Below are 23,157 nucleotides of genomic sequence, written 5' to 3' on the forward strand. Positions count from 1 at the left end.
GGGAGGATGGAGTGCACCTTAACGATGTTGGTTTGGACACGTTTCTGTCAGGACTCCAGGACGGTGTGGAAATGGCATTGGCTAGGGTTGGCGTGGTGGGGCGGGATGCGCCATAGGAATACGGCGCATACCGCGTGCCGGGAGCTTCCCATGCGGGCTACGGCTTAGAGGAGGGTTTGCAAGCCCGAGGTAACAAGGGGCTTACGAACGTCCTGTGGCCGTTCCGGTAATAAAAGTTCGACAGTTTAGGCATGGGAAAGCGTGAGGAATTTAGACTTAGGTAGTTCAGGTTATAAAATAAAGTTTATAATATATGTTTTAAAATGTTAATAAAGCTGTGGCCAACCCACGTTTTCAGCAAGAAGTTGTAAGTATTGGTTATTATAAGATAGGTTTTATTATATGGTAAGCGAGCATACGCTTAGGACTTAGTATGCCCCCAGTCTTGCAAGCCGCAAAGTGATTAACGAGGCGGCGTAGGACTGGGGGCAGGGGGGTGAGGGGGTTAGTCAATTAGCGAGCAAGGTAGTGGGGTGGGAGGAGTTAGAACAGGAAGTAGTAAGGAGAAGAGCGGGAAAAGCCACAAACGACCGAGGAGTGGAAGAAGAAGGACGTAGGAGGAGAGCAGACGCCCACCCACCCGCCCAGGTAAGGGGTAGGGTGCAAGGATGCAAGGCGTTCTAGAGAGGCGGAAGTTGTCACAGCTGGGGAATGGTAGGCCGGGAGCTTCCCATGCGGGCTACGGCTTAGAGGAGGGTTTGCAAGCCCGAGGTAACAAGGGGCTTACGAACGTCCTGTGGCCGTTCCGGTAATAAAAGTTCGACAGTTTAGGCATGGGAAAGCGTGAGGAATTTAGACTTAGGTAGTTCAGGTTATAAAATAAAGTTTATAATATATGTTTTAAAATGTTAATAAAGCTGTGGCCAACCCACGTTTTCAGCAAGAAGTTGTAAGTATTGGTTATTATAAGATAGGTTTTATTATATGGTAAGCGAGCATACGCTTAGGACTTAGTATGCCCCCAGTCTAGAAATGCGTGAGCCGCACAGCGTGATGCAAACTGCAATAGCCACTGACTGCAGTTGTTTTGTGGACATACGGAGTCGAGTGACATTATTATGACCACCTGCTAATATCCGGAGTAACCGCCGTGTGCCGTACGGACAGGAGCTAGACGGCCTAGGAGCGACTCAGTAAGGTGTAGGTAGGTGGCCGCAGGTAGCTGGAGCCATGCTGAATGCAGTGGAGGATCCATAGAACGAACGCGACGATCGGGGTCCCATAGAGGTTCATTTGGGTTCTAGTCTTAGAAATCGGGGCCATAAAGTACTTGGAAGACTTGGTCTTGTTCTTCCAACCACTGTCAGGCATTTCTACCGTGTGACATGTCACTTGTTTGGCTGGAAGATCCCATCTGCCCCGGTGAAGAGAGGCAGCCTGTATGGGTGTCCGTGATCTGCAATGATGGGTTCAGAGTGCCTTCCATATGGATGAGTGGCCCAGAGAACACCACACAAACGTTCGCTAGACCATAATGCTGCCGCCACCAGCTTGTGTTCTTCCAGCAATGGTTGCAGGGAGTTTGTTCTCTGATGTCTCTTGCCTGATGCGCTAAGATCCATCCATTCGATGAAGCAGAAAACGTGACTCATCGGAGAAGGCAACCCTCTGCCAATCAGCGGGGGTCCAATCCCAATACTGCTGTGCAAATTGCAGCCTTTCCTTCCGTTACATCCTTGTTGGCAGTGACCATCCGTCTGCTTCAGACCCCCATACGCAGGAGGGCTCACTGAACTGTTGTTTTAGACACGTCTGGTAGCCCCCTGGTTCATTTCCATGGTTCGCTGCTCCACTGTAGGGTATCGGTCGTCCCTCGTGCACCTTTGTAGCCGACGTCCACCTCTCACACCAATGGCTGGCGGTGCACCGCAGCTTCCATGTTGGTTATTCCCAATGGGGCCATTTGTCCGCTCCTGATAGACTTTCACCAGAGCAGCATGCAAACAGTCAACTGCGCTGTTGGAGAAACACCGCCACCCCGGCCCAAGAGCCAGTAATCATCTCTTTTTGCAACTCTGATAAATCGCCCCTTCTACCCAACAAGTGATATGGAAGCAGACGGCCTATTATATACCCTCCCAGCCCCCACACGTCCTTCATGGGCTACATGTAATGGCCTGAAGTTGTTCCTACATGAGTATTGTTTGTAGTTTTGTGAGATTGTTATTTTGTAATATATTTAATGTTCCCTTTAAGAATGTTACTAAAATGGCGTTGGTGATTGGAGAACCATCAAGTCTAAACCAGAGGGCTAGAGTGTACACTATGAGTCTGTATTCTTAGATTTCTGTCCAGCACCTGAGTTCTATGATCATGGGAGGACCCAGAGTCCATATATCCACCCGCCCAGTTCTGGAGAGGTTCGTTATTTGGTGAAGGATAGGTGTAGCCAGAAGTGCAGACAGTTGGTTAAAGGAGTTTTGTCATAAAAAAAAAAAATTCTATACTCCCCTATTTCTTCCCCGTCAGCCTACTTACCCCATCTTCTCCTGGCTGAGCTTTCAGTGCCCAAGGTCAGCTCACCGTATGAAGGCTGCATTCCTCACATTCTTTCCGGCCGGGTCAGTGAAAGTCAGGTCCCTGTGATGTAGCGTTCACTGCCTAGGAACGAATGCCGATCTATTGCAGAGACAGGACACATGGGCAGTCTCTGCAGTAGATCGTCACTCCCCCTGCTGGCTTGTGAGCTGTGACGTAACGTACATTGGCTGGCAGGAAGAAGCATGCCTGTGAATGTACGTAACCTCACAGGAAGGAGAGGAATCAGCTGGCTGGAGGTGAGGTGACCTTACCCCCCCCCCCCCCCCCCCCCAGGACTGCAGGAGAAGATGGGTGAGGTGAAGGTCTGGTAAGTAGACTGACGGGGGAGGAATAGGTAAGTATAGAATTTTTTTTTAATGACAGAAGCCCTTAAAGGAACGGCTACCTGCTGCTTCATCAATTAGTCTGAGGTAGAAGAGGAAAGGTGCCAGATACAATGCTCATAGTTTCCCAGGGCCCCAGTGCAACACCCAGACATGCAGTATTGGAAATTTGTGGTAAAAAAGTGGTATCTACAGCCACCAAACTCTGTATCCAGATGTATGGACATGGACTGTATGGAACACCACCTCGTTCTCCTGAACCTTCAGTAAACGTGAGTTTTTGCTTTTTAACCCTTTCCCTGACCACCTACACCAGGAAGTAGTAATCACACAGTGAAAGATAAAGAGGAAATATGGAAGAACTTACTTTATTGGGAAAGGGAGAGGTGGGGTCGGGGGGTTTGGATAACATCCAACTCCCCCTGAAATCCAGATCAGCCAGGCACAAGTAAGGACGGTAGTAAAAGAAAATCATCCAAATATTTATTGGCAATACAGGTCATATATTATATAGAATTCAGTATAAAAAAGGCAACGCGTTTCAGGTTCTCTGAACACCTTTTTCAAGCCTAATGTCAGTGAATGAGTTACTTACTTAAATATCCCAGCGTTCTCGTGCAGTGTTAGTGCATCTTGTTGACGCCACGGAACTCCTCTTTGGAGTGCGGACACAACAGTATATATTTTCCCTTTCCACTAGGGGGAGCCTGTACCATGCTACATTGCCACTTCCCTCCGGGAGCAGAGACCAGCACCCGACACCAAGTTCCCCCCACCATCAACTTTATTTGTAGCAGGTGGGAGTCAGACTATAGAGCCGCCCCTCACTCTGGCATGCTGCCAATTGGCACTACAAACTACAACCACCATCATTACTCTCACTTGTAACACAGCCGGATGGGTTGTCAGAGTACATGGCAACCATGAGCCCAAGCTGATCCCCAAGTCTTGCATGTTACATACACATTGCCAACGTTGAAAGTTGGAGGAGGTCCTAATAACGTGACTCAACAATGTATTCAGACCGGCACATACAATATATATATTTTTTTATTTTGTTTTATTGGATTTTCTACAAAGTAATGTCAGGGTGTAAATAAATTAAAGAGACAACAAAGTACTGCAAAAACATTAAGTTACCACAGGTAAAAGGACTTACAACATACCCTGTTTCCCCAAAAATAAGCCCTACCCTGATTTTTCGGACTTTTCAGAGAGGCTTGAAATATAAGCTCTACCCTGAGCCCTAGCTGCATTACATAAAAAAGGAATACATTACCTAGCAGTCCCGGTCCATATCCCTTGCACTGCTCTCCAGAGCTCCGATGCACTTCTTGCGGTCCTCGGCCGCCCACTGAAGATCCGTCCATGGTTACAGGATTCATAAATCCCACCTCCAGAAAGCGATGGCTCTGATTCGTCCTCAAGCGCTGCATTGATTGGCTGAGCAGCAGTCAAAAAACCAATCAAAGCCATTGCGCTGTGGAGGTGGGATTTATGAATTGGCCAATCAATTCTGTGGCTCAGCATGTCAGAGCTGTAGAGAGCAGCGGGAGGGACCTGGACCGAGCCTGCTAGACAAGTATAATAGGACCCCCCCCCCCAAAAAAAAAAAAAAAATAAGACCTAGTGTCTCTTTTGGGGAAAAAATTAATATAAGACAGGGTCTTATTTTGGAGGAAACACGGTATTAACTAGAGTTGTACAAAATAAGAACTACTGTATATGGATAAACCGCAGCACAACCGGCCACCACTCGGCCCATCATTACACCTGAGCATCAAGACAAGATGCAACATGTGGATGAGGGTGGCGCCGGTCCTGGAAGAAAGCAGCCATCTAGTCCTCTACAAGCCCTAGGGTATGTATACACAGAGAAGATAGTACAGTCACGGTGATATCATCAGAGCTATGTGCTTGTATGAAAAGCCATGCCAATGACATGCAGGGTGTGGAAGGTCCAAGATGACGGTCTTCCACTGTCAGTCAGCATGCCTGGAGTTGTCGGCTTGCAACAGCCAGAGAGCCACAAATTGGGAGACCGCTGGAGATGTTCAAGGAGATGTTGCCGCCTCCGTCCAGATAAAGTAACGCTGACCTCCAGAATGTCGTAGACGTCTATGGGGAGCAGAACACCCAGGTGATTGGGGTATTTGTGGACTAGAGATGAGAACCCCCATCTGAGGGGGAGCAGAGGAAGTACACAGCAGATGATAAGGGAAGACTACATGATAATACCCATACTGGTCCGTGTTCCGTCTCCAGGGGGTATTAAACAGGTCAAGTAATCAAAGTGCGCCCACTGGTGCCGGATCCCAGCCAACACATCCTACCCAGGACAGAGACCCCCACCTGTCTTATGCACAGCAGTCCGGAAAGTTGACCATTTTAGTCATTAGCATTTCATCAATGAGTAGGTGAAAGCCTGATGAAAAAAGAACGTTTCTGTCATGAAGCGTCCTTCTCTTCCGTCTCCTCCGATACAAATGTCAGCTGCTCACACGATTCCCCACAATCCTCTGGAGGCTGAGAGGGCAGATAAGGAGCGCTGTAGAACTGCCGGCTGAGATACTGCAAGAGAACAGATAGATATGAGATCCTATCGCATCCCAATCCCTAGAGCGCCCTATCGCATCCCAATCCCTAGAGCACCCCCCCCTCCCCCCCCCCCCATCTAGTAGCGTTGGACTCCTATGGCCTTTAGAACCGCAGCAATTCATTTTATCATAGATTCCACTAGGGGATGAAACGGTCCTGCAGGAATATCGGCCCCTGCGGACAGGAAGTTTCTTGTAGTTGCTGCAGATTAGATGGTGGTGCTGACATGTTCTGACCAGCTGACAGGAAGGGGTCAGCGATTCATGCTACTGCTGTTATGGCCTATCCGTGCTAAGTAACGGTGAGTTGCATGTTTGCACTTCTTAGTTGGAGCCCCAGCGTTGCATTCGGCTGACTGTGCAGCACCTGTATCTCAGAACAATTCCTGACATCCTCCTCAGACCCCTTTTGCACACTGGGGTCATAGTGATAATTGCCATATAGGGATGCGCTAATCGTGAGAGGGCCAGGGGCTCCAAAAAAGGGGTGATTCATTGTTTCTATCTCAATCCCCAAATGCAGACACAGGCCAACATATTTTGCAGTGCTGCACAGAGATTGACCCCACTCTCGTCCGTCGCTGTGCTTGGGGGGCTTATAACCTAAGTTTCCTATCTTGGACTCACACACTCAGGTTAATTGACCTAGCATTATGTTTTCTACAGGATGGCCACGGAAAAGTAGTGCGGCACTAAACTCTGATGAAAGCTGTCTGAAAGCATATCTGTCTTTGCTGGCCATAGCAACCAATCACAGCACAGCTTTCACGTTAACTCAGCAGTATACGAAATTAAAGCTGCGCTGTGATTGGTCGCTATGACTTACAGAGACAGATTTGCTTTTACACAGCTTACATAATAGTATGACGCCGGGCTCATTTTCCGTGGACCCTGCAATATGGAAGGAAACTGAAGACGCAGAAACTAAAGGAGAATGCAGATGAAGCCAGTGTGAAGGGCGGTCCTAACCTGGAGGACCTATTAAGACTTTCCCAAAAGTTAGTCCTTTAGGTAAAAAAAAGTCGTTCCCAGGTGTAAGGTCCGATACAAACCTCTTTTAGATGTTGTGGGAAGGAATATGATGGGTAGAATATTGATCGAATGCTCTTGTATGCCTTGATTGTGATAAAGGTCAGTAAAAGGATAAGAGTGACTGCAAGGGCCATGGATCCAACGAACACCACGACTATTTTCCATGTTGGGGTCCAGTCTGGAAATGGTGCACAATGTTAGAACAATGTTACAAAAGCAGAAACTTTCAAACCAGAACTCCAAAAAACTGACAAGCTGTTGTGATCAACAGGAGAAATCCTGCTGCATCGTCACCTCCTGCTGCAGCGTCACCTCTTGCTGCAGCGTCACCTCCTGCTGCAGCGTCACCTCCTGCTGCAGCGTCACCTCTTGCTGCATCGTCACCTCCTGCTGCATCATCACCTCCTGCTTTCTAAGGGCCCTTTTAAAGCCCATTTAGACGAGACGAGTGTCGGGCATCATTTGCCTGACACTCGACCCTGCACATACTGGCTGCGGTGCTGCTGCACAGGAGCTAGTATCGCTGACTACTAGTGGGGCGGCTACAGATTTCTCTCCTCGCTGCCCCGTCCCTCTTAATTCACTTAACATAGTGGCCGTTCAGTACTGAACGGCTGCTATTTACAATGAGCGACCAACGATCAGCTCATCATCCATCGTTTATGCATCATTACATAGGATGACTGTCATAGGGCACTTCAGCCAGGAGCTAATGGAGATGGAGCGAGTCAGAGATCATTCTGGCCACACACTTCTAGTAACTTGGCCGCCATTCATGGATAAATGACTGTCTGTTCACATGGGCTGATCGTTGTTTGATTTTTATGCCTTCAGAACCTGAACAGTGAATGAATTATCACATTTACCATTTAATGGTTGCATGCATTTACATTGAATGATTACTGCTTAGATTTTCGCTGGATCGTATAAAATAGCTCCAAATTGATATTGGGGTGGTTACTATGACCCGTTGGAGGGGATCCGTGGACTGCAATGCTCAGTCTTGTTATAGAGAAGAGGGTCTGATTGGTTTGGCTCTCTATAAATACTTTTGGTTTATGCAGTGTGGTGCGGTTGATAGCTGCAACAACATGATTCTATCCAGTATTCTTTGTTATAGTTCCTAGAACCTAGTTCTAGTCCATCCAGTCAGTGTGTCTTGCTCCTTTGTTCATGAGTCCAGTCTTGTCTAGTCTGTCTGGTCAGTGTGTCTTGGTCCTTCTGTTTCTGGACCTGTCTTGTCTAGTTTGTCCAGTGAGTGTGTCTTGCTTCATAGTTTTCTAGTTCTGTCTAGTCAGTGGTTCTTGCTTCTTGGTTTCCAGTCCAGTCTGTGTTCCCCTAGTTTGTGGTTTGTCTAATATTTTCTTATTTGTTTCTGGCTGCCTTTAGCCTCTTGTACTCAGTAATAGTGTGTTAGATAGGGACAACTCGGAGCTGTTTAGGGACAGTGGCATCTGGTGTTGAGGGACAGTGTCAGGGAGAGATTAGGGAGAGTCAGTGTGAGGATCAGCATCTGTTCCAGTCTCTGCTGACAATTTTATTCTATTTATCATCTTCATCAGCCAGTTACCATCACTCTGCCACCATCACCTAATGTGAGCAATCCCTACTTGCTTTTGTGTTTTCACGCTATATCTATATTTTGCGCGATGTCTTGGGGTATCTACTGGTAATACGCAGGAAAGGTAACGGCTACAGTTGAAGCTGAGTTCTTGCTGTCGTTACGCTGGCCTCTAAGTCTGATACTTGCACCCCTCAGGTGCTCAGCAATAGTCTTAGTAAAAAATAGACTGGTAGGAATGTTGAATAACTGGTTTTGTACGCCCAGAAAGCCCAACATTACAGCAGGTAAACTACAAAGCCGCTTCATGCCTTTTCCAAACTAGTGGGATTAACCAGAACTGTTGTCTCTAATCTGTCTGTGTGCCAAATTACATCCTATGAAGAAACAAATGCTCTTAAAGGGGCTGCACCACAATTACAAGTTCCCCCCTGTCCACAGGATATCCACAAGATATGGGATACCTTGCTGATTGGTGGGGGTCTCAGCAATGGCGTCAATCCGCAGAGCGGGACTCCTGTGTCCTTCTCTGCCTGTCACTGCATGTCACCACAGTGATGTCACTCTGAATGAAGAGTTCGGTGAGCTGCGCGGGCAGCGCTCCATTCATGTCAATGGGGCTGATGGAAATAGCCGAGTGGGTGCCTCCAACATCCCGCTGAAAGTGAATGAAGCGCTAGTGTGCAACCAGTACCACATTCAGTCTCCTCACTGTAGGGGGCACAGTAACCACGTAGTGAGGAGGATCGAGGACATGGGACCACCGTTCTTGAGGTTGGTGGAGGGTCTCAGCGGTGAGACCCCACTAATCAGTTAACCCCCATGGATAGGAGATAACACATAATTGTGGTACAACTCCTTTAAGGCCGATTTCATAGGAAGCTATGGGATACTGGGAATGGGACAAGTAACCAGTGGAACCAAGAAATGTAGCGTCAGACACTGGAACTACGTCCTACACGCTTCCTGACGTGTTGCTATGTACGGTATGTGTATTACTTGTTACTTAGGTGTTATACTAAGCTTCCTTGTAATTGTTTGCATAGATGTAGCCCAAATATAAGCCGGCATTTGCGGTAAGATCTATGTCGAAGCCAAAAAAGATTGCGTATGCTTGTTTTTTTATCTTTTTCCAAGATCAAGTGAAATACAACATTACAGATTCCTCCATCGGGGGGGGGGGGGGGGGGGGGGGTAAGGAATAATTACTGTTACTTCTACCGTAGCCGCCGAAAGACTGGAGACCGGTGGAAACACCAGCTCCCTTGTCAAAAGCCTCAGAAGGTTCTTCATCAGGCAGCGGGCATACGGGGTGGTGTATGTAGTCTTGTGAAGTCTTGTTCACATCGTTGAGCTGCATGCGCTATATGTCAGACTGTTACAGTGCCCAGCCGCCCTCGTTATATGTCAACCCGTACCGGTGCCCAGCCGCCCTCATTATATGTCAGACTGTTACAGTGCCCAGCCGCCCTCGTTATATGTCAGACAGTACCGGTGCCCAGCTGCCCTCGTTATATATCAGACCGTTACAGTGCCCAGCCGCCCTCGTTATATATCAGACCGTTACAGTGCCCAGCCGCCCTCGTTACATGTCAGACAGTACCGGTGCCCAGCCGCCCTCGTTATATGTCAGACAGTACCGGTGCCCAGCCGCCCACGTTACATGTCAGACAGTACTGGTGCCCAGCCGCCCTCGTTATACGTCAGACAGTACTGGTGCCCAGCTGCCCTCGTTATATATCAGACAGTACCGGTGCCCAGCCGCCCACGTTACATGTCAGACAGTACCGGTGCCCAGCCGCCCTCGTTATACGTCAGACAGTACTGGTGCCCAGCTGCCCTCGTTATACGTCAGACAGTACTGGTGCCCAGCCGCCCACGTTACATGTCAGACAGTACCGGTGCCCAGCCGCCCTCGTTATACGTCAGACAGTACTGGTGCCCAGCCGCCCTCATTATATGTCAGACTGTACTGGTGCCCAGCCGCCCTCGGTATATGTCAGACAGTACTGGTGCCCAGCTGCCCTCGTTATATATCAGACCGTTACAGTGCCCAGCCGCCCTCGTTATATGTCAGACAGTACCGGTGCCCAGCCGCCCTCATTATATGTCAGACTGTACTGGTGCCCAGCCGCCCTCGGTATATGTCAGACAGTACTGGTGCCCAGCTGCCCTCGTTATATATCAGACCGTTACAGTGCCCAGCCGCCCACGTTACATGTCAGACAGTACCGGTGCCCAGCCGCCCACATTACATGTCAGACAGTACCGGTGCCCAGCCGCCCTCGTTGACTATAATGAGGTACGTTGGGTTTCCATCATGGTGTCCAACATTTCACCAGATAAGTAGTGCTGCATTATTATTGCTGGCATATTTGATGGAAGCTTCCAACTAAACCTCTGACGCCGATGTGAATGAGGCCCAGTATTCAGTATAACGCTTGCTTACCGCCTTCGGTAGTCTGCCTGCAGATCTCGGGGCTGAATTGACCCGCTATGTCCTCTGTCGGCACGTAGGCTTGGACCTTCACACAGTACGTGGTCCATGTTTCCAAGTTGTGCAAAGTGTCCTTATTTAAGCCCGTAGGTAAAATGAAAACCTAGAAAAATGTGGAGACAAATGTGAAAGAGCAGAATATTAGCCAATGTGGAGCAGCGACAAAAGACAACTCATTAACCCCTTAAGGATGCGGTCCTTTTTTTTCATTCTTTCTTTTTTCCTTCCCACATTCTAAAATCATGACTCTTATTTATCCACTGATGTCGCTGTCTGACGGCTCGTTCTGTGCGGGTCGAGTTTTTTTATAATGTACTGAAAAAGTTTTTAAAATGTTCTGGGCAAAAGCTATTGCTGACCTATCCTCAGGAGATATGGGGGGGGGGGGGGGGGAGGGGGGTCTCGGCGGGAAGACCCCAACTGATCGGTTATTTTCTATGGATAGAAAATATCCTCAGGATCGATCATCAACAGATAATCACCGGGACCTGCCACTCGATATCCCCAGGGACGGGAGAGGAAGTGGCCTAGCTGGCTTCACTCCCATTAAAATCAATGGGAGCTGAAGCGGCTATTATACTTCCGCTTCCGACCCCGATGTCAGAGGCGCAAGTGCTGAGAGTGTAATAGCCACTTCAGCTCCCATTGATTTCTATTGATTTCCACTTCCTCTCCTGTCCCCTATTACGCACTGACAGCCGGCTGGGTATTCAGCTCATCTCCGGAGATCCCAAGCGACAGGTAGCCAGTGATTAACTATTGATGAGCGATCCTGAGGTTATCCTCTATCAATAGGGAATATCTGATCAGTGGTCTTACCACTGAGACCCCCCATCGACCTCCTAAGGATAGGTCATCAATAGTTTTTGCCGGAAAACCCCTTTACCTGCCGGTAGACTGTAGTGCGCCTGCTCTGTGCAGGGAGGTGTGCAGTGGCCCAAAGTCTATATTTCTGGCCCCTCCATAATGGTCGTACATGTCATGTCTTCAGTGTGGATGCACGGTGCAAATTGTCTTGCCTTTTGTTATGTGTATTGCACAGCTGCAGCATGTAAGAGGTTAATGTCTGTGACTGGCTGGGATATGTCTGGAAAATGTAACCAATTGTCCTGTCATGTGATGTGCTAATATAAATGTGACTGTAAGGAGTGAGTCTAGGTCCATTTCTTGAGTGGTGTTCTGTTCTACGGAGAGAGTGACGGCCACATGGGGGTACCTTCAACCCTCATGTGCTGAAGAATGGAAGCTGAGGAGAGGTACCCTGATGTTTCCATCATAGGACCCCTACCTTGAGTGAGTGGAAGTAAGCAGCACGCCGTGCAGTGTTCTGTCTACTGAGTACAAGTGAGTGTCAGTAGAGTGTTCTTCACACCTCCGGTGTGTCTGTCCAGGAGCGGAGCCTTACAGATAACTCAGCCTGTAGTCCCGGTGTCATCCTGTGTCCCAGAGTGTGTGTGTCAAGGAGCGGTGTCATACAGATAACAAGGACTGTAGACCTGCTGGCATCCTGTGTCCTGGAGTGTGTTTGTCCAGGAGCGGAGTCATACAGATAACTAGGACTGTAGGCCCGATGGCATTCTGTGTGCTGGAGTGCGTGTGTCCAAGAGCAGAGTCATACAGATAACTAGGACTGTGGCCCCAGTGTCATCCTGTGTCCCGGAGTATGTGTATCCAGGAGCGGAGTCATACAGATAACTAGGACTGTAGGCCTGATGTTATCCTGTGTCCTGGAGTATATGTGTCCAGGAGCGGAGTCATACAGATAACTAGGACTGTAGGTCCGGTGTCATCCTGAGTCCTGGAGTATGTGTGTCCAGGAGCGGAGTCATACAGATAACTAGGACTGTAGGTCCGGTGTCATCCTGAGTCCTGGAGTATGTGTATCCGGGAGCGGAGTCATATAGATAACTAGGACTGTAGGCCTGATGTTATCCTGTGTCCTGGAGTATATGTGTCCAGGAGCGGAGTCATACAGATAACTAGGACTGTAGGTCCGGTGTCATCCTGAGTCCTGGAGTATGTGTGTCCAGGAGCGGAGTCATACAGATAACTAGGACTGTAGGCCCAATGTTATCCTGTGTCCTGGAGTGTGTTTGTCCAGGAGCGGAGTCATACAGATAACTAGGACTGTAGTCCCGGTGTCACCCTGTGTCCTGGAGTGTGTGTGTACAGGAGCAGAGTCATACAGATAACTAGGACTGTAGGCCTGATGTCATCCTATGTTCTCCTCCCTGACCTTGCTGAAATTGTTCTTCCTGCACTGGTGTGTGAAAGTTGCCTTAAAGAAGTAAAGTTCCAGTCACTGCCCATTCCCAGTGATTGAGGTATTCATTATAACTGTGTGTGGACTCTGTTATTCTCCACCGGATAACCAATGTTGTGAAGGAACGGGGGCGTCACGAGTGACAACTTCTTCAGTCCACCACACCCATATACAGGTAACTGCTGTCCCAGCGTTGCTTGAAAGAGGCCTAGCGGTGCCTTGGCTCAGGCCATACATGTCCCTCTGGGGAGTAGTTTGGTAGAGCCACCATGACAAGTGCCATCTCTACCCCCGCCAGCTCCTCAGTGTCATGCCTCGTGCCTCGGTTGCTGCAGGACGTTACAGGTGGAGGAGGGAGATGGAGCCGAAGTATCTTCTTCACCTGTTGTGAATGGTCTGATCATGTGTAACCTGTCTCAGGTGTTAAACTGAGGTGTTACCTTTCATTATGGCCCCACCCTCTTATGATAATGAGATGGCTGCTGACCCTGCCCCTCTGTACACAGCACAAGCTGCCAGTTGTAAATCACGGTAGCCCGCCAGCTGTGACTATACTGAATGCAGGCTTCCATAGTAAGAGCCGTATCACACATACTCACATTAGTCGGGTCGGATTGCTGCCAGTAAAACACCCGGTAAATGAAGTCGCCATATACTTCCTTTAACGACTTTCCAGATGTCCCTACAAAGGGGCCGCTGAAACTGACATCCAGATACTCCGATCTCGAGGAGACCTCAGCCTTCGGAGCCCCGATAATTGCTTGAAGAAAAACAGATTCAGTATAAGACCTCGCCCGTGCGCCATTATATCCCATCGTGGATCTGACCCTTTAATCTGTGGCAGAACTCAGAGTTCTTCAGCAGATTATCATGTGGTCCACACATGGATTTAGTCTGTGAATGGAGCAGATCTGCATGCGGACACCCAATGAGGTTCCTCAAGAGTTGACATTTCAAGGTCCCAGCACTAACATTCTGAATGCATAAAGGTGTCAAATGGCGGTATTATGTGGACTCCTAATGGAGTGTATAATCTGTGCACCATATGATGGTATTATGTGGGCTGTATATGGCTGTATTATGTGGACTCCTAATGGAGTGTATAATCTGTGCACCATATGACGGTATTATGTGGGCTGTATATGGCTGTATTATGTGGACTCCTAATGGAGTGTATAATCTGTGCACCATATGATGGTATTATGTGGGCTGTATATGGCGGTATTATGTGGACTCCTAATGGAGTGTATAATCTGTGCACCATATGATGGTATTATGTGGGCTGTATATGGCTGTATTATGTGGACTCCTAATGGAGTGTATTATCTGTGCACCAAATGATGGTATTATGTGGGCTGTATATGGCTGTATTATGTGGACTCCTAATGGAGTGTATTATCTGTGCACCATATGATGGTATTATGTGGGCTGTATATGGCTGTATTATGTGGACTCCTAATGGAGTGTATAATCTGTGCACCATATGACGGTATTATGTGGGCTGTATATGGCTGTATTATGTGGACTCCTAATGGAGTGTATAATCTGTGCACCATATGATGGTATTATGTGGGCTGTATATGGCTGTATTATGTGGACTCCTAATGGAGTGTATTATCTGTGCACCATATAATGGTATTATGTGGGCTGTATATGGCGGTATTATGTGGACTCCTAATGGAGTGTATAATCTGTGCACCATATGATGGTATTATGTGGGCTGTATATGGCTGTATTATGTGGACTCCTAATGGAGTGTATTATCTGTGCACCATATGATGGTATTATGTGGGCTGTATATGGCTGTATTATGTGGACTCCTAATGGAGTGTATTATCTGTGCACCATATGACGGTATTATGTGGACTCCTAATGGAGTATATTATCTGTGCACCATATGACGGTATTATGTGGGCTGTATATGGCTGTATTATGTGGACTCCTAATGGAGTGTATAATCTGTGCACCCTATGACGATATTATGTGAACTGTATATGGCACTTCACAGTGAGAGACAAACTAAAATGTAACTTTTATTTAGAAATAATATAAAATAACTTGGGCTAAGACAAACAAGACAGACAGAGATCATAGCAGTCAGAATGGGTAGATAGGATAGTAATATCACCCAGACTAGATCTGTATATCCTTGAGACTAAAGGGTCGCTAATGTAGTGCCAGATAATTAGAAACTCTCAGTCTGTGATAATGTGGCTGGATACAATATCAAGTATCGATCCGTGAGCAAATCACTACTCGGAGAAGCGTGGTGTTTGAATTAGTTTGGATGACAGCAGTGGTTTGTTCGGTTGGATAGTTGACCCTGCTGAACTCCAACATTCAAAGTATGCGAAAAAAAATCTATCACACAATCTCGTGCATCTATATGGCGATCCTCTCCAGCTTCTGAATGATGATGATAACGTCAAAATAGATGAAGATCTTTGAGTTTATTAGAAATACTGAAAAACTCAGAGCCCATATAGTTGGGGAGACGATGATGTCTCCATACATATGCCTGAGCTCACCATCAGGGTTCTAGGCTCTACCACTTTTGGTACTTTACTTGAAAGGCTGTGTGTGATAGATAGCTCTCTTACCTCGTTAGCAAGGATATCGCTCCGCTTCGGCTATTATGCGGTTCCTGTGTGACTACTATTGAATGAATGGGATCTAAATGCTCTAATATTGATTGGGATTTTATCCCTTCCAGAGTAAAACTATCCCTGGATGATTGATACTATTTGAGCCAATTCTACTAACGGGCTCTCGATTAGTGGGTCTAGACAATGATCTATTCAATAATTATTGATCTATGATTGGAGCCTGGGAATCAATATCCTAATTGATAGCCCTGATGCCACCGTCTATCTCTCATTAGCCTAGAGCAGTATATACAAGGGATGTATCATCCCCTCTATACCTTTCTTCTATACTGTATATGAGATTCTCTCTATACTATCACACCATTAGCTGACAGAGGCTTTTGAATCTTTTTGTGCCTCAGATTACTACTGCGGCACTTTCTTGAGGCGCTATAATTCCTATTTGCCAAAAGATACTATCGTGGCAAAACATTTCTGATAATGTTATCAACTTTCATTGACTAACTCATTTAACTTCTCCTGATGAACTACGACTCACACTAGTAGGGAAACGCGCTGAGCGTAAACTAATCCACCTTGAAAGTTTTTTACTTTCTCGAGTGTACATGAGTGTCTGATATTGGGGAGACACCATTTTCTCCCCAACTATATGGGTTCGGAGTTTTCAGTATTTCTAATAAACTCAAAGATCTTCATCTATTTTGACGTTATTATCATCATTCAGAAGCTGGAGACGGTCGCCATATAGATGCACGAGATTGTGTGATAGATTTTTTTTCCCATACTTTGAATGTTGGAGTTCAGCAGGGTCAACTATCCAACCGAACAAACCACTGCTGTCATCCAAAGTCATTCAAACGCCACGCTTCTCCGAGTAGTGATTTGCTCACGGATCGATACTTGATATTGTATCCAGCCACATTATCACAGACTGAGAGTTTCTAATTATCTGGCACTACATTAGCGACCCTTTAGTCTCAAGGATATACAGGTCTAGTCTGGGTGATATTACTATCCTATCTACCCATTCTGACTGCTATGATCTCTGTCTATATGTGTCTTGTTTGTCTTAGCCCGAGTTATTTTATATTATTTCTAAATAAAAGTTACATTTTAGTTTGTCTCTCACTGTGAAGGGCTCTAATTCGACTAGTTGGACAAGTTCTGCCTCTGTGACTTTCTAGAACTGTATATGGCGGTATTATGTGGACTCCTAATGGAGTATATTATCTGTGCACCATATGACGGTATTATGTGGGCTGTATATGGCGGTATTATGTGGACTCCTAATGGAGTATATTATCTGTGCACCATATGACGGTATTATGTGGGCTGTATATGGCGGTATTATGTATAATAAGATTACGAGACAAACTGTCTATAAATTCTAAGCAGCGTACTTTGCCTGTCGCCTGGGGCCCAATCGCTATAAAACCGGCCCTAATAGATGTATAATCAACAGGAAGCGACTTACTTTGTTTAAAGGGATTGAAATAAATCGTCACCCAGGCGGACTTGTTAGAATGTAGCTGCGCGTTCACTCGCACGTATGCCGCGTAATCAATGATGGAAGAATCGCACTGCTGCTCGCGGGTCACACACAGAGTCGTGTAGCGAATTCTCTTAGATTTGAGATCCCTGGAAAACAAGTGAATATTCCGGTTACGTGCGGCTGGCGCCATCGCGGCGATACCAAATGCAGATTTAGTTTCTCGCTACTTTTCATCGCATTCAACGACCCGTAACGTTTACATTTTTTCACCAACTCGGCTGCGTTGGGTCTTGTTGATTGTGGGACATTTTAGGCTACGGGTGACTTCTGTTTAACCTCGTTTTATTGAGCGCCTTACAGATATGTGGACTTTTTTTTAATAAAAAAGGGAGTTTTGTTGAGAAGAATTTTTTCTGCACTGTTAAAGTTTATTTCCAGTTATTTCTTGTCCCCCGAGCCAACGTGAAGATGCGATCACCCGATTACCAGTCTACTGCACTACTTGTGCGCGTATCCCAACTATCCCGAATGTAATGGGACAGTACCAGATCCGGTCACTATTACTGGAAGGATTCACTGAAGGGCAGTATTATGGGATCCAGAGGGCGTGGCTTATCATAAAGTGGCGTGGCTTATCTTTAAAAATTGCTGGTATAGTTGTCATTTTTTATTGCTCAACAGTTGGGAGGTAAGCCTATGTCTCCCTCGGTAATACCGACCCTTCGAGTCCAGTAGTGATAATGACCCAATGCCAGTCATCCGTTCGCCCCTCCGTGGTGGAGGAAGCCCCGGCCAAGATTCCTGCTCAGCGCCATATTAAACCTAACGTAATAGTTTTATCTGAGGGAACTTCATATTTAATGATCAATTTTAAATGAAAGCTGCTTTCTGATTGGTTGCTGCCGGCAGCGAGGACGGTCTTACAGTTAGACACTTCTGATAGGTGAGGCGCGGTGTTCTCCATAATCAGGAGTAATAGCAGAAAGCCTGAACATATCAACCGCAACGGCACGCGGCATATTCTAGACCGTCCGCAAACGACGGGCAGCGAAAAGAGACCGACGGCGCATTTACGTGGCACATTTTACTATCCACGTGCTGACTGAATGCGGACGGCGCCCGGACCCATGGAGGTACGTTGGGGAGTTCGGATGTGCAGTTTTTATGTGGACTGATGTTGCATGTAAAAAAACCAAAAAACATTGCAGCGTCTTCTGTTTTGGTTCGTAATCACAGAGCAGAATCGCACATGCGGAGAACACGGATGTTACATGCATGTGCGCTGCTTTATTATGCATGTTGTAAGGGGACAGTGGAAACAAAAATTAACATCAATTGGGCCTTCTGGTGTTTTTTTTTGGGGGGGGGGTGTAAAAAACTGAGACGGATGTTAATCAGTTCTTAGTGTCGAGGCGCATATTGCCTAAAGCCTGCAGCAGGACCCCCATTATAATGAGAGACCTTATGGACCCCCTAAAGCTCCAGAGCCCGCTGCGGCCGCTATAGCCGCACCCTTGGTGGATGATACTGAAGCTTCCACTTCATTGCTTCTATCGAATCTCCATGACCTGAAGTTTGCACTCTTTCCCGTAAAAGAGGTTCTGCAGCAGTTGTGGTGTGTAGGATCGGTTGCCATGTAAGAGACTACAACAATAAGCCACTACAACAGCAATAAGTGCCAGCCACCTACATTTTATATTGCACGGTGTAGGTGACGTCGCCCTCCAGATCCGCTGGTCGATTCCATCGCAGAGTATTGATGAAGTTGAAGGAGTCCATCGTGACATTGATGGGAGGCGGAATCTTCCCGAACCCTGCGCATGGGGAATAACGGCTGTGCATGTTATCAATCACTCATCAGTAACGCATCTACGGCTGACGCAACAAGAAGACAGCAAGTTGGGCCAAACTGATCAATATCCCTGTAATCGCCGCAGCGCTGCGCCTTTACACCAATGCTTTGTGACTAGTTATGCCCCTAGTGGTCACTAGTAAATATTGCTTCATGGTGAAGATTGGAAGAATCTGCCTTGGTGGAAGCCTTCTTAGATCCTCAACTTGGTGGAGGCTGGGTTTAGTGACAGGTCACGCCACCAGATGTGGATTGACTGCCACCGCCGCTGGAGTACTACGCGCACACACTATGACACAAACGGGCTGTGGGTGTCCTTGCTCCCCGTAGAGAGCACAGTGCACGTCAGTTACCCGCAGTCCTGCCCCGTCAGTGTCTCTGTGTCTCGGTAGTGGCTCCATGCTTCTGCACACAGCAGCAGGGAGCCCAGCGATGACAGTGACAGCAGGGGGACATGAAAGGTGAGAGTGGGGTTGGTGGCAGTGGTGTGTGTGTGTGTGTGTGTGTGTGTGTGTGGCAACCAATCCACAGCTGTGCCTATCACCTAGGCGTACCCTCTAACTCAGGCCGGCCAAGCCATGTCTCCACCAATACATCCGGTGGAGACATATTGCACCAGTACTGAAGCCACCTAGATCCTCAAGTTAGTGGAGGCCAAAGGGCACGTGCCCCATGTTCCCTCCTTATCATCCAGCTAGACCATGTATCCAAATTTAACAGAATTTCAAGCAGCAGGCAAATTTAGTCAAATTTATCAAATGATCTCACTTCTCTCTTGTGCCCTTTCCTGAGAGTTATATATGACCATAACGGTGCATTGCAGCAATATCAACCACTGAAGCCGCATGTCACGCTTATATCAGCTCTTACGTAGAATATACCGAGAGGCGATTGTATCCGCTCACCAATGAACTACGGAACGTGACAAAGTACAATATGCACAAATATCTCCATGAGCGACAATCACCCAGAAGCTACATTTATGACAGGGACAAAGGTGAGTTAGGATAATATGGTGCAGCCTAGAAGATTGGCAGGGCTTGTCCCACTTCTAGCCATCGCTGACCTGTCTGCTGGATGGATCATCAATAGCGGATGGGCGGGGGCCCGTCATTGTAAAAAGTGGACAACTCTTTTATCCAATAAGTCGGACTAAACTTTGAGATAACTTTATCGCACGTCCTTCTCTTGGTTTATTTATGTCTGGGTCGCCATATTTTCTTCCTTTTAGGTCCAGCTGAAAGACCGCAGGGCGGCACGACCCACAGCGGGCAGAGTGGTGCACATGCCACTGGTCCTTATTGAATGTCAGAGGAGTTCACAGAGAATTCCAACTCAACTTCACTTTGAGATCAAGACGAAGCAGATGTTGGTATGTGATGGCAGCGAAATAACTTTACTAAGCCATAAACAATATTTACAGCAATGGCGCCACATGAGGGCTGCTATGCGGTCATTGTACAAAACGCATCAGAATACTGCAGCCCTGAAATAGTCGCAACCAAATGCCCCCTGAAATCCAAAATATTAACACCATTCGGCTTCACGTATCGGCCCATACATCTCTGGGGCAGCAGCGGGCGCGTAACTCAGGTCTCTCCCATATAGGTCTCATCTACAGCAAATTTTGGCAACTTTCTCCTTAAATGGTTCTGATTAATATACAGTTGTGACCAAAAGTGTTTTAGCTCTTTTAGGCCGTTTTCACACGGCTGAGAAAATCGCATGAGACTTGTGCCTTGCAAGACGCATCCCGTTCTTTTAAATCGGGTCATACACATGGGCTAATTTTTTTTCAAACATCGCGGCCGCTAACGAGGTCGTTTACGCTGGCAAAAGAGTTCGCGTAAATGACCGCTAACGACAGGTGAGCGAAAGTTTCGTTTCACATGTAACGATGATCACTCACTTTGGCCATTTGAACACATTTTGTGCGATAATCGTTGCGTGTAAAAGGGCCTTAAGGCCGTCTGTACACAAATGGGTCAGATTCCACATGTGGGAGCCCGCAGCAGAATCCAAACCTGTGCCTGGCCGACGTATCTGTATTTCTCTGTATTGCGGATGCTCTGAACGGCTCGCCGTTGGACATGCGCAGTGCAGATATATATTTTTTAATCCCTGCTTTTCCTGCGCCGTCGCTAGATGATGACGCACAATCCGTGACCTTTCCATAATGTCAATTGCGAAAGGACCGCGGGTCGGATGGCTTCCATTGACTTCAATGGAAACCATCTGTGCGGAATCCGCGCGAAAATAGAACGTAGCGCGTTTTTTTTTCCGTGAGCAGAAAAAACAATTGCAAATCATAAACGGACGTGCGAATGTTCTATTCTTGCTCATGGATGTGGAATGCCGCAGATCGTCCATGCGGTTCAAGATCGAGGATTCTGCAATCCAAATCCATCCGTGTGCAGCTGTCCTAAAGCGTCCGACAGCCGTCCGTGCGATGGTCTTGATGCCCCCCCCCCCGTAGTGAGGACATTGAGTAGAGAGGCGATTGCGCATATTCAGTGCTGCTCCATTCATTCGTCGTTGGCACAAGTTACTGAGCGCTTGTAATCAGCTATTTCTGTCAGTCCTAATGAAATAAACGGAACGGCGCCACACGTACGCAACTGCTGCTCTCCACTCTGCAGCGAGCCCGTAGTGAGAATGAAGGGGGGCGCCGGCGGCCTGTTCTTAGGATTGGTGAGGGTGGAGAGGTGATAGAAGCTGATCTTGGGAGAACTCCTTAAGGCCACTGATGCGGGGGCGATCCGTAAAGGTCGGTTCGCACAAATGCTGCAGAGTTTCCAGACCGAAACTACGTAGCCTTTGCAGTACAAGCCACGTGGAGGACAGATAACAAATCCTGTCCGCATACCGTGGAAGCGTTCAGTGTAGATTGGCGCACGCTGCGGATTTTAAATACGATGCAAAAGGGTGAAATCTGCGGCAAATCACATCAAAATCTGAGCGTGAATTCGGCAGCTGTGAGTTCGAGGCGTATTCGCTGCGAATATGTCCCATGTGACCTCACATCCGTAGAGCGCGGCCTCCTACTAAACAGCAGGTTAGATGTATTCATAGTAAGGCCGCTTTCAGACGGCCGAGAAACTCGCGCGAGATTTCTGCGTTGTGAGACTTACAAATCTCGCACTAATATGAACCCCATTCTACTGAATAGAGTCATATACACGAGCGATGCTGCGAGGGAAAATATGCCGGCACGTCCTATCTGTCCGACTCCTCACAATGGCATACGCTGGAGGGTAACTTGGGGCGTTGTACGACTGTTCGCTCCTTATAGACACTTTTCAAAACTGTTGAGAAAGAGTTAGAGCGTCTTAAGTGCGTCACACGTTTGGCGCTCATCGTGCCCGGCAGTCTTTTGGCACAACTTGAGTTAATTCTGGTTCATTTCACACCCAAGGAGAACCCGGACGGCGCCCCCTGTGGGCTCCCCGTGAACAGACCACCATAGATGCCAGTTTGCAGGTGACGTCCCCTCGTGGGGGGCGATACGACTCACCTGGAATCCAGCAGCAGATGAAGATGATCAGCCCATAGTAATGATCCATGATCGTCTGCGGGCGCTGCGATCACATTATGTCTCTCGCCTCACGCCTCTCGCTCACTTCCTCATTTTTTCAGCTGTGGGAATGTACACAGTTACAGGAAAACACTACAAAGCGAGTCACAAGAGGGAGGAGACGGCCTCGCTGCAAGCACTCACCGCGTCATCAAGACTTGTGCAAGAGCTGAAACCAGAGCAGCTGGTGCCAGGAGGGAGCTGCTCTCGTGTAAAGGCGGAGGTGCCATGTGCGGCGCGGTTTTCCTGCACCTGGAGCAAAGGTGTGGTCTGCCTCCCCCACTATTTCATGTAGCGTAACTTCCGGCCGTCATGCTGCCACATTTAAACTGATTGTTATTGACTTTTACAGGTGAAGCCGCTCTTTACTGGCAGAATTGTGCAGCCGTTTAACAACCAATAGGAAACCGCGCCAAACATGGTCTCAGCTGGACTGCGGCCGTGCCGCTCTGGGGTCCCAGTCTAAGCCCAGCGGTGGAGCTGAAGGTTCACACACGCTGCTGCAAACATTCACTTTGGGGGTTTCTGCGCCACTTCCTTTGACGCCTGCTGGCGACATTCCTTCCGTAATTTTCCGCTGCGCCGCTGGTTTTCGCATGGAGTGAATTCTGTCGGATTTTTCTGCCACGGATTTTAAAGAAAATTCGCTTGGTTGCCGCAGATTTTCGGCACATGTACTCAGAGCTGAGGATCTGCAAGTGGGTTTGGCGCAGTCGATGGGAAAAAACGGTTTCTGAACGCGGAATCCACGCTAAGATG

The 23,157-nt window shown here is 47.7% G+C and overlaps 1 protein-coding gene across 1 annotated transcript; it reads right to left on the reverse strand.

The window, feature by feature from the left end:
• Positions 1-3,385: 3,385 nt before the first annotated feature.
• LOC136625082 (interleukin-10 receptor subunit beta-like) lies at positions 3,386-22,477 on the reverse strand. Its single transcript, XM_066599035.1, has 7 exons — positions 22,339-22,477; positions 18,663-18,786; positions 16,955-17,118; positions 13,474-13,634; positions 10,564-10,714; positions 6,574-6,731; positions 3,386-5,495 (listed from the first exon to the last, which is right to left on the reverse strand). The coding sequence occupies exons 1-7, from the start codon at positions 22,385-22,387 to the stop codon at positions 5,373-5,375; spliced, it is 930 nt and encodes a 309-aa protein (XP_066455132.1). The 5' UTR covers positions 22,388-22,477; the 3' UTR covers positions 3,386-5,372.
• Positions 22,478-23,157: the final 680 nt, after the last annotated feature.

This window comes from Eleutherodactylus coqui, chromosome 4 (assembly GCF_035609145.1).
Source record: "Eleutherodactylus coqui strain aEleCoq1 chromosome 4, aEleCoq1.hap1, whole genome shotgun sequence".
NCBI lineage: Eukaryota > Metazoa > Chordata > Amphibia > Anura > Eleutherodactylidae > Eleutherodactylus > Eleutherodactylus coqui.

What these genes read in the sequence shown, in the direction of transcription:
- LOC136625082 (XM_066599035.1), bottom strand. Translation starts at nt 22,387, where the DNA reads ATGGATCATTACTATGGGCTGATCATCTTCATCTGCTGCTGGATTCCA. An exon ending in CAGGCAGACTACCGAAGGCG is followed by an intron (nt 6,732 to 10,563) that starts GTAAGCAAGCGT and finishes CACCATTTCCAG; the next exon opens with ACTGGACCCCAACATGGAAA. An exon ending in TCCCACAACATCTAAAAGAG is followed by an intron (nt 5,496 to 6,573) that starts GTTTGTATCGGA and finishes GTTCTCTTGCAG; the next exon opens with TATCTCAGCCGGCAGTTCTA.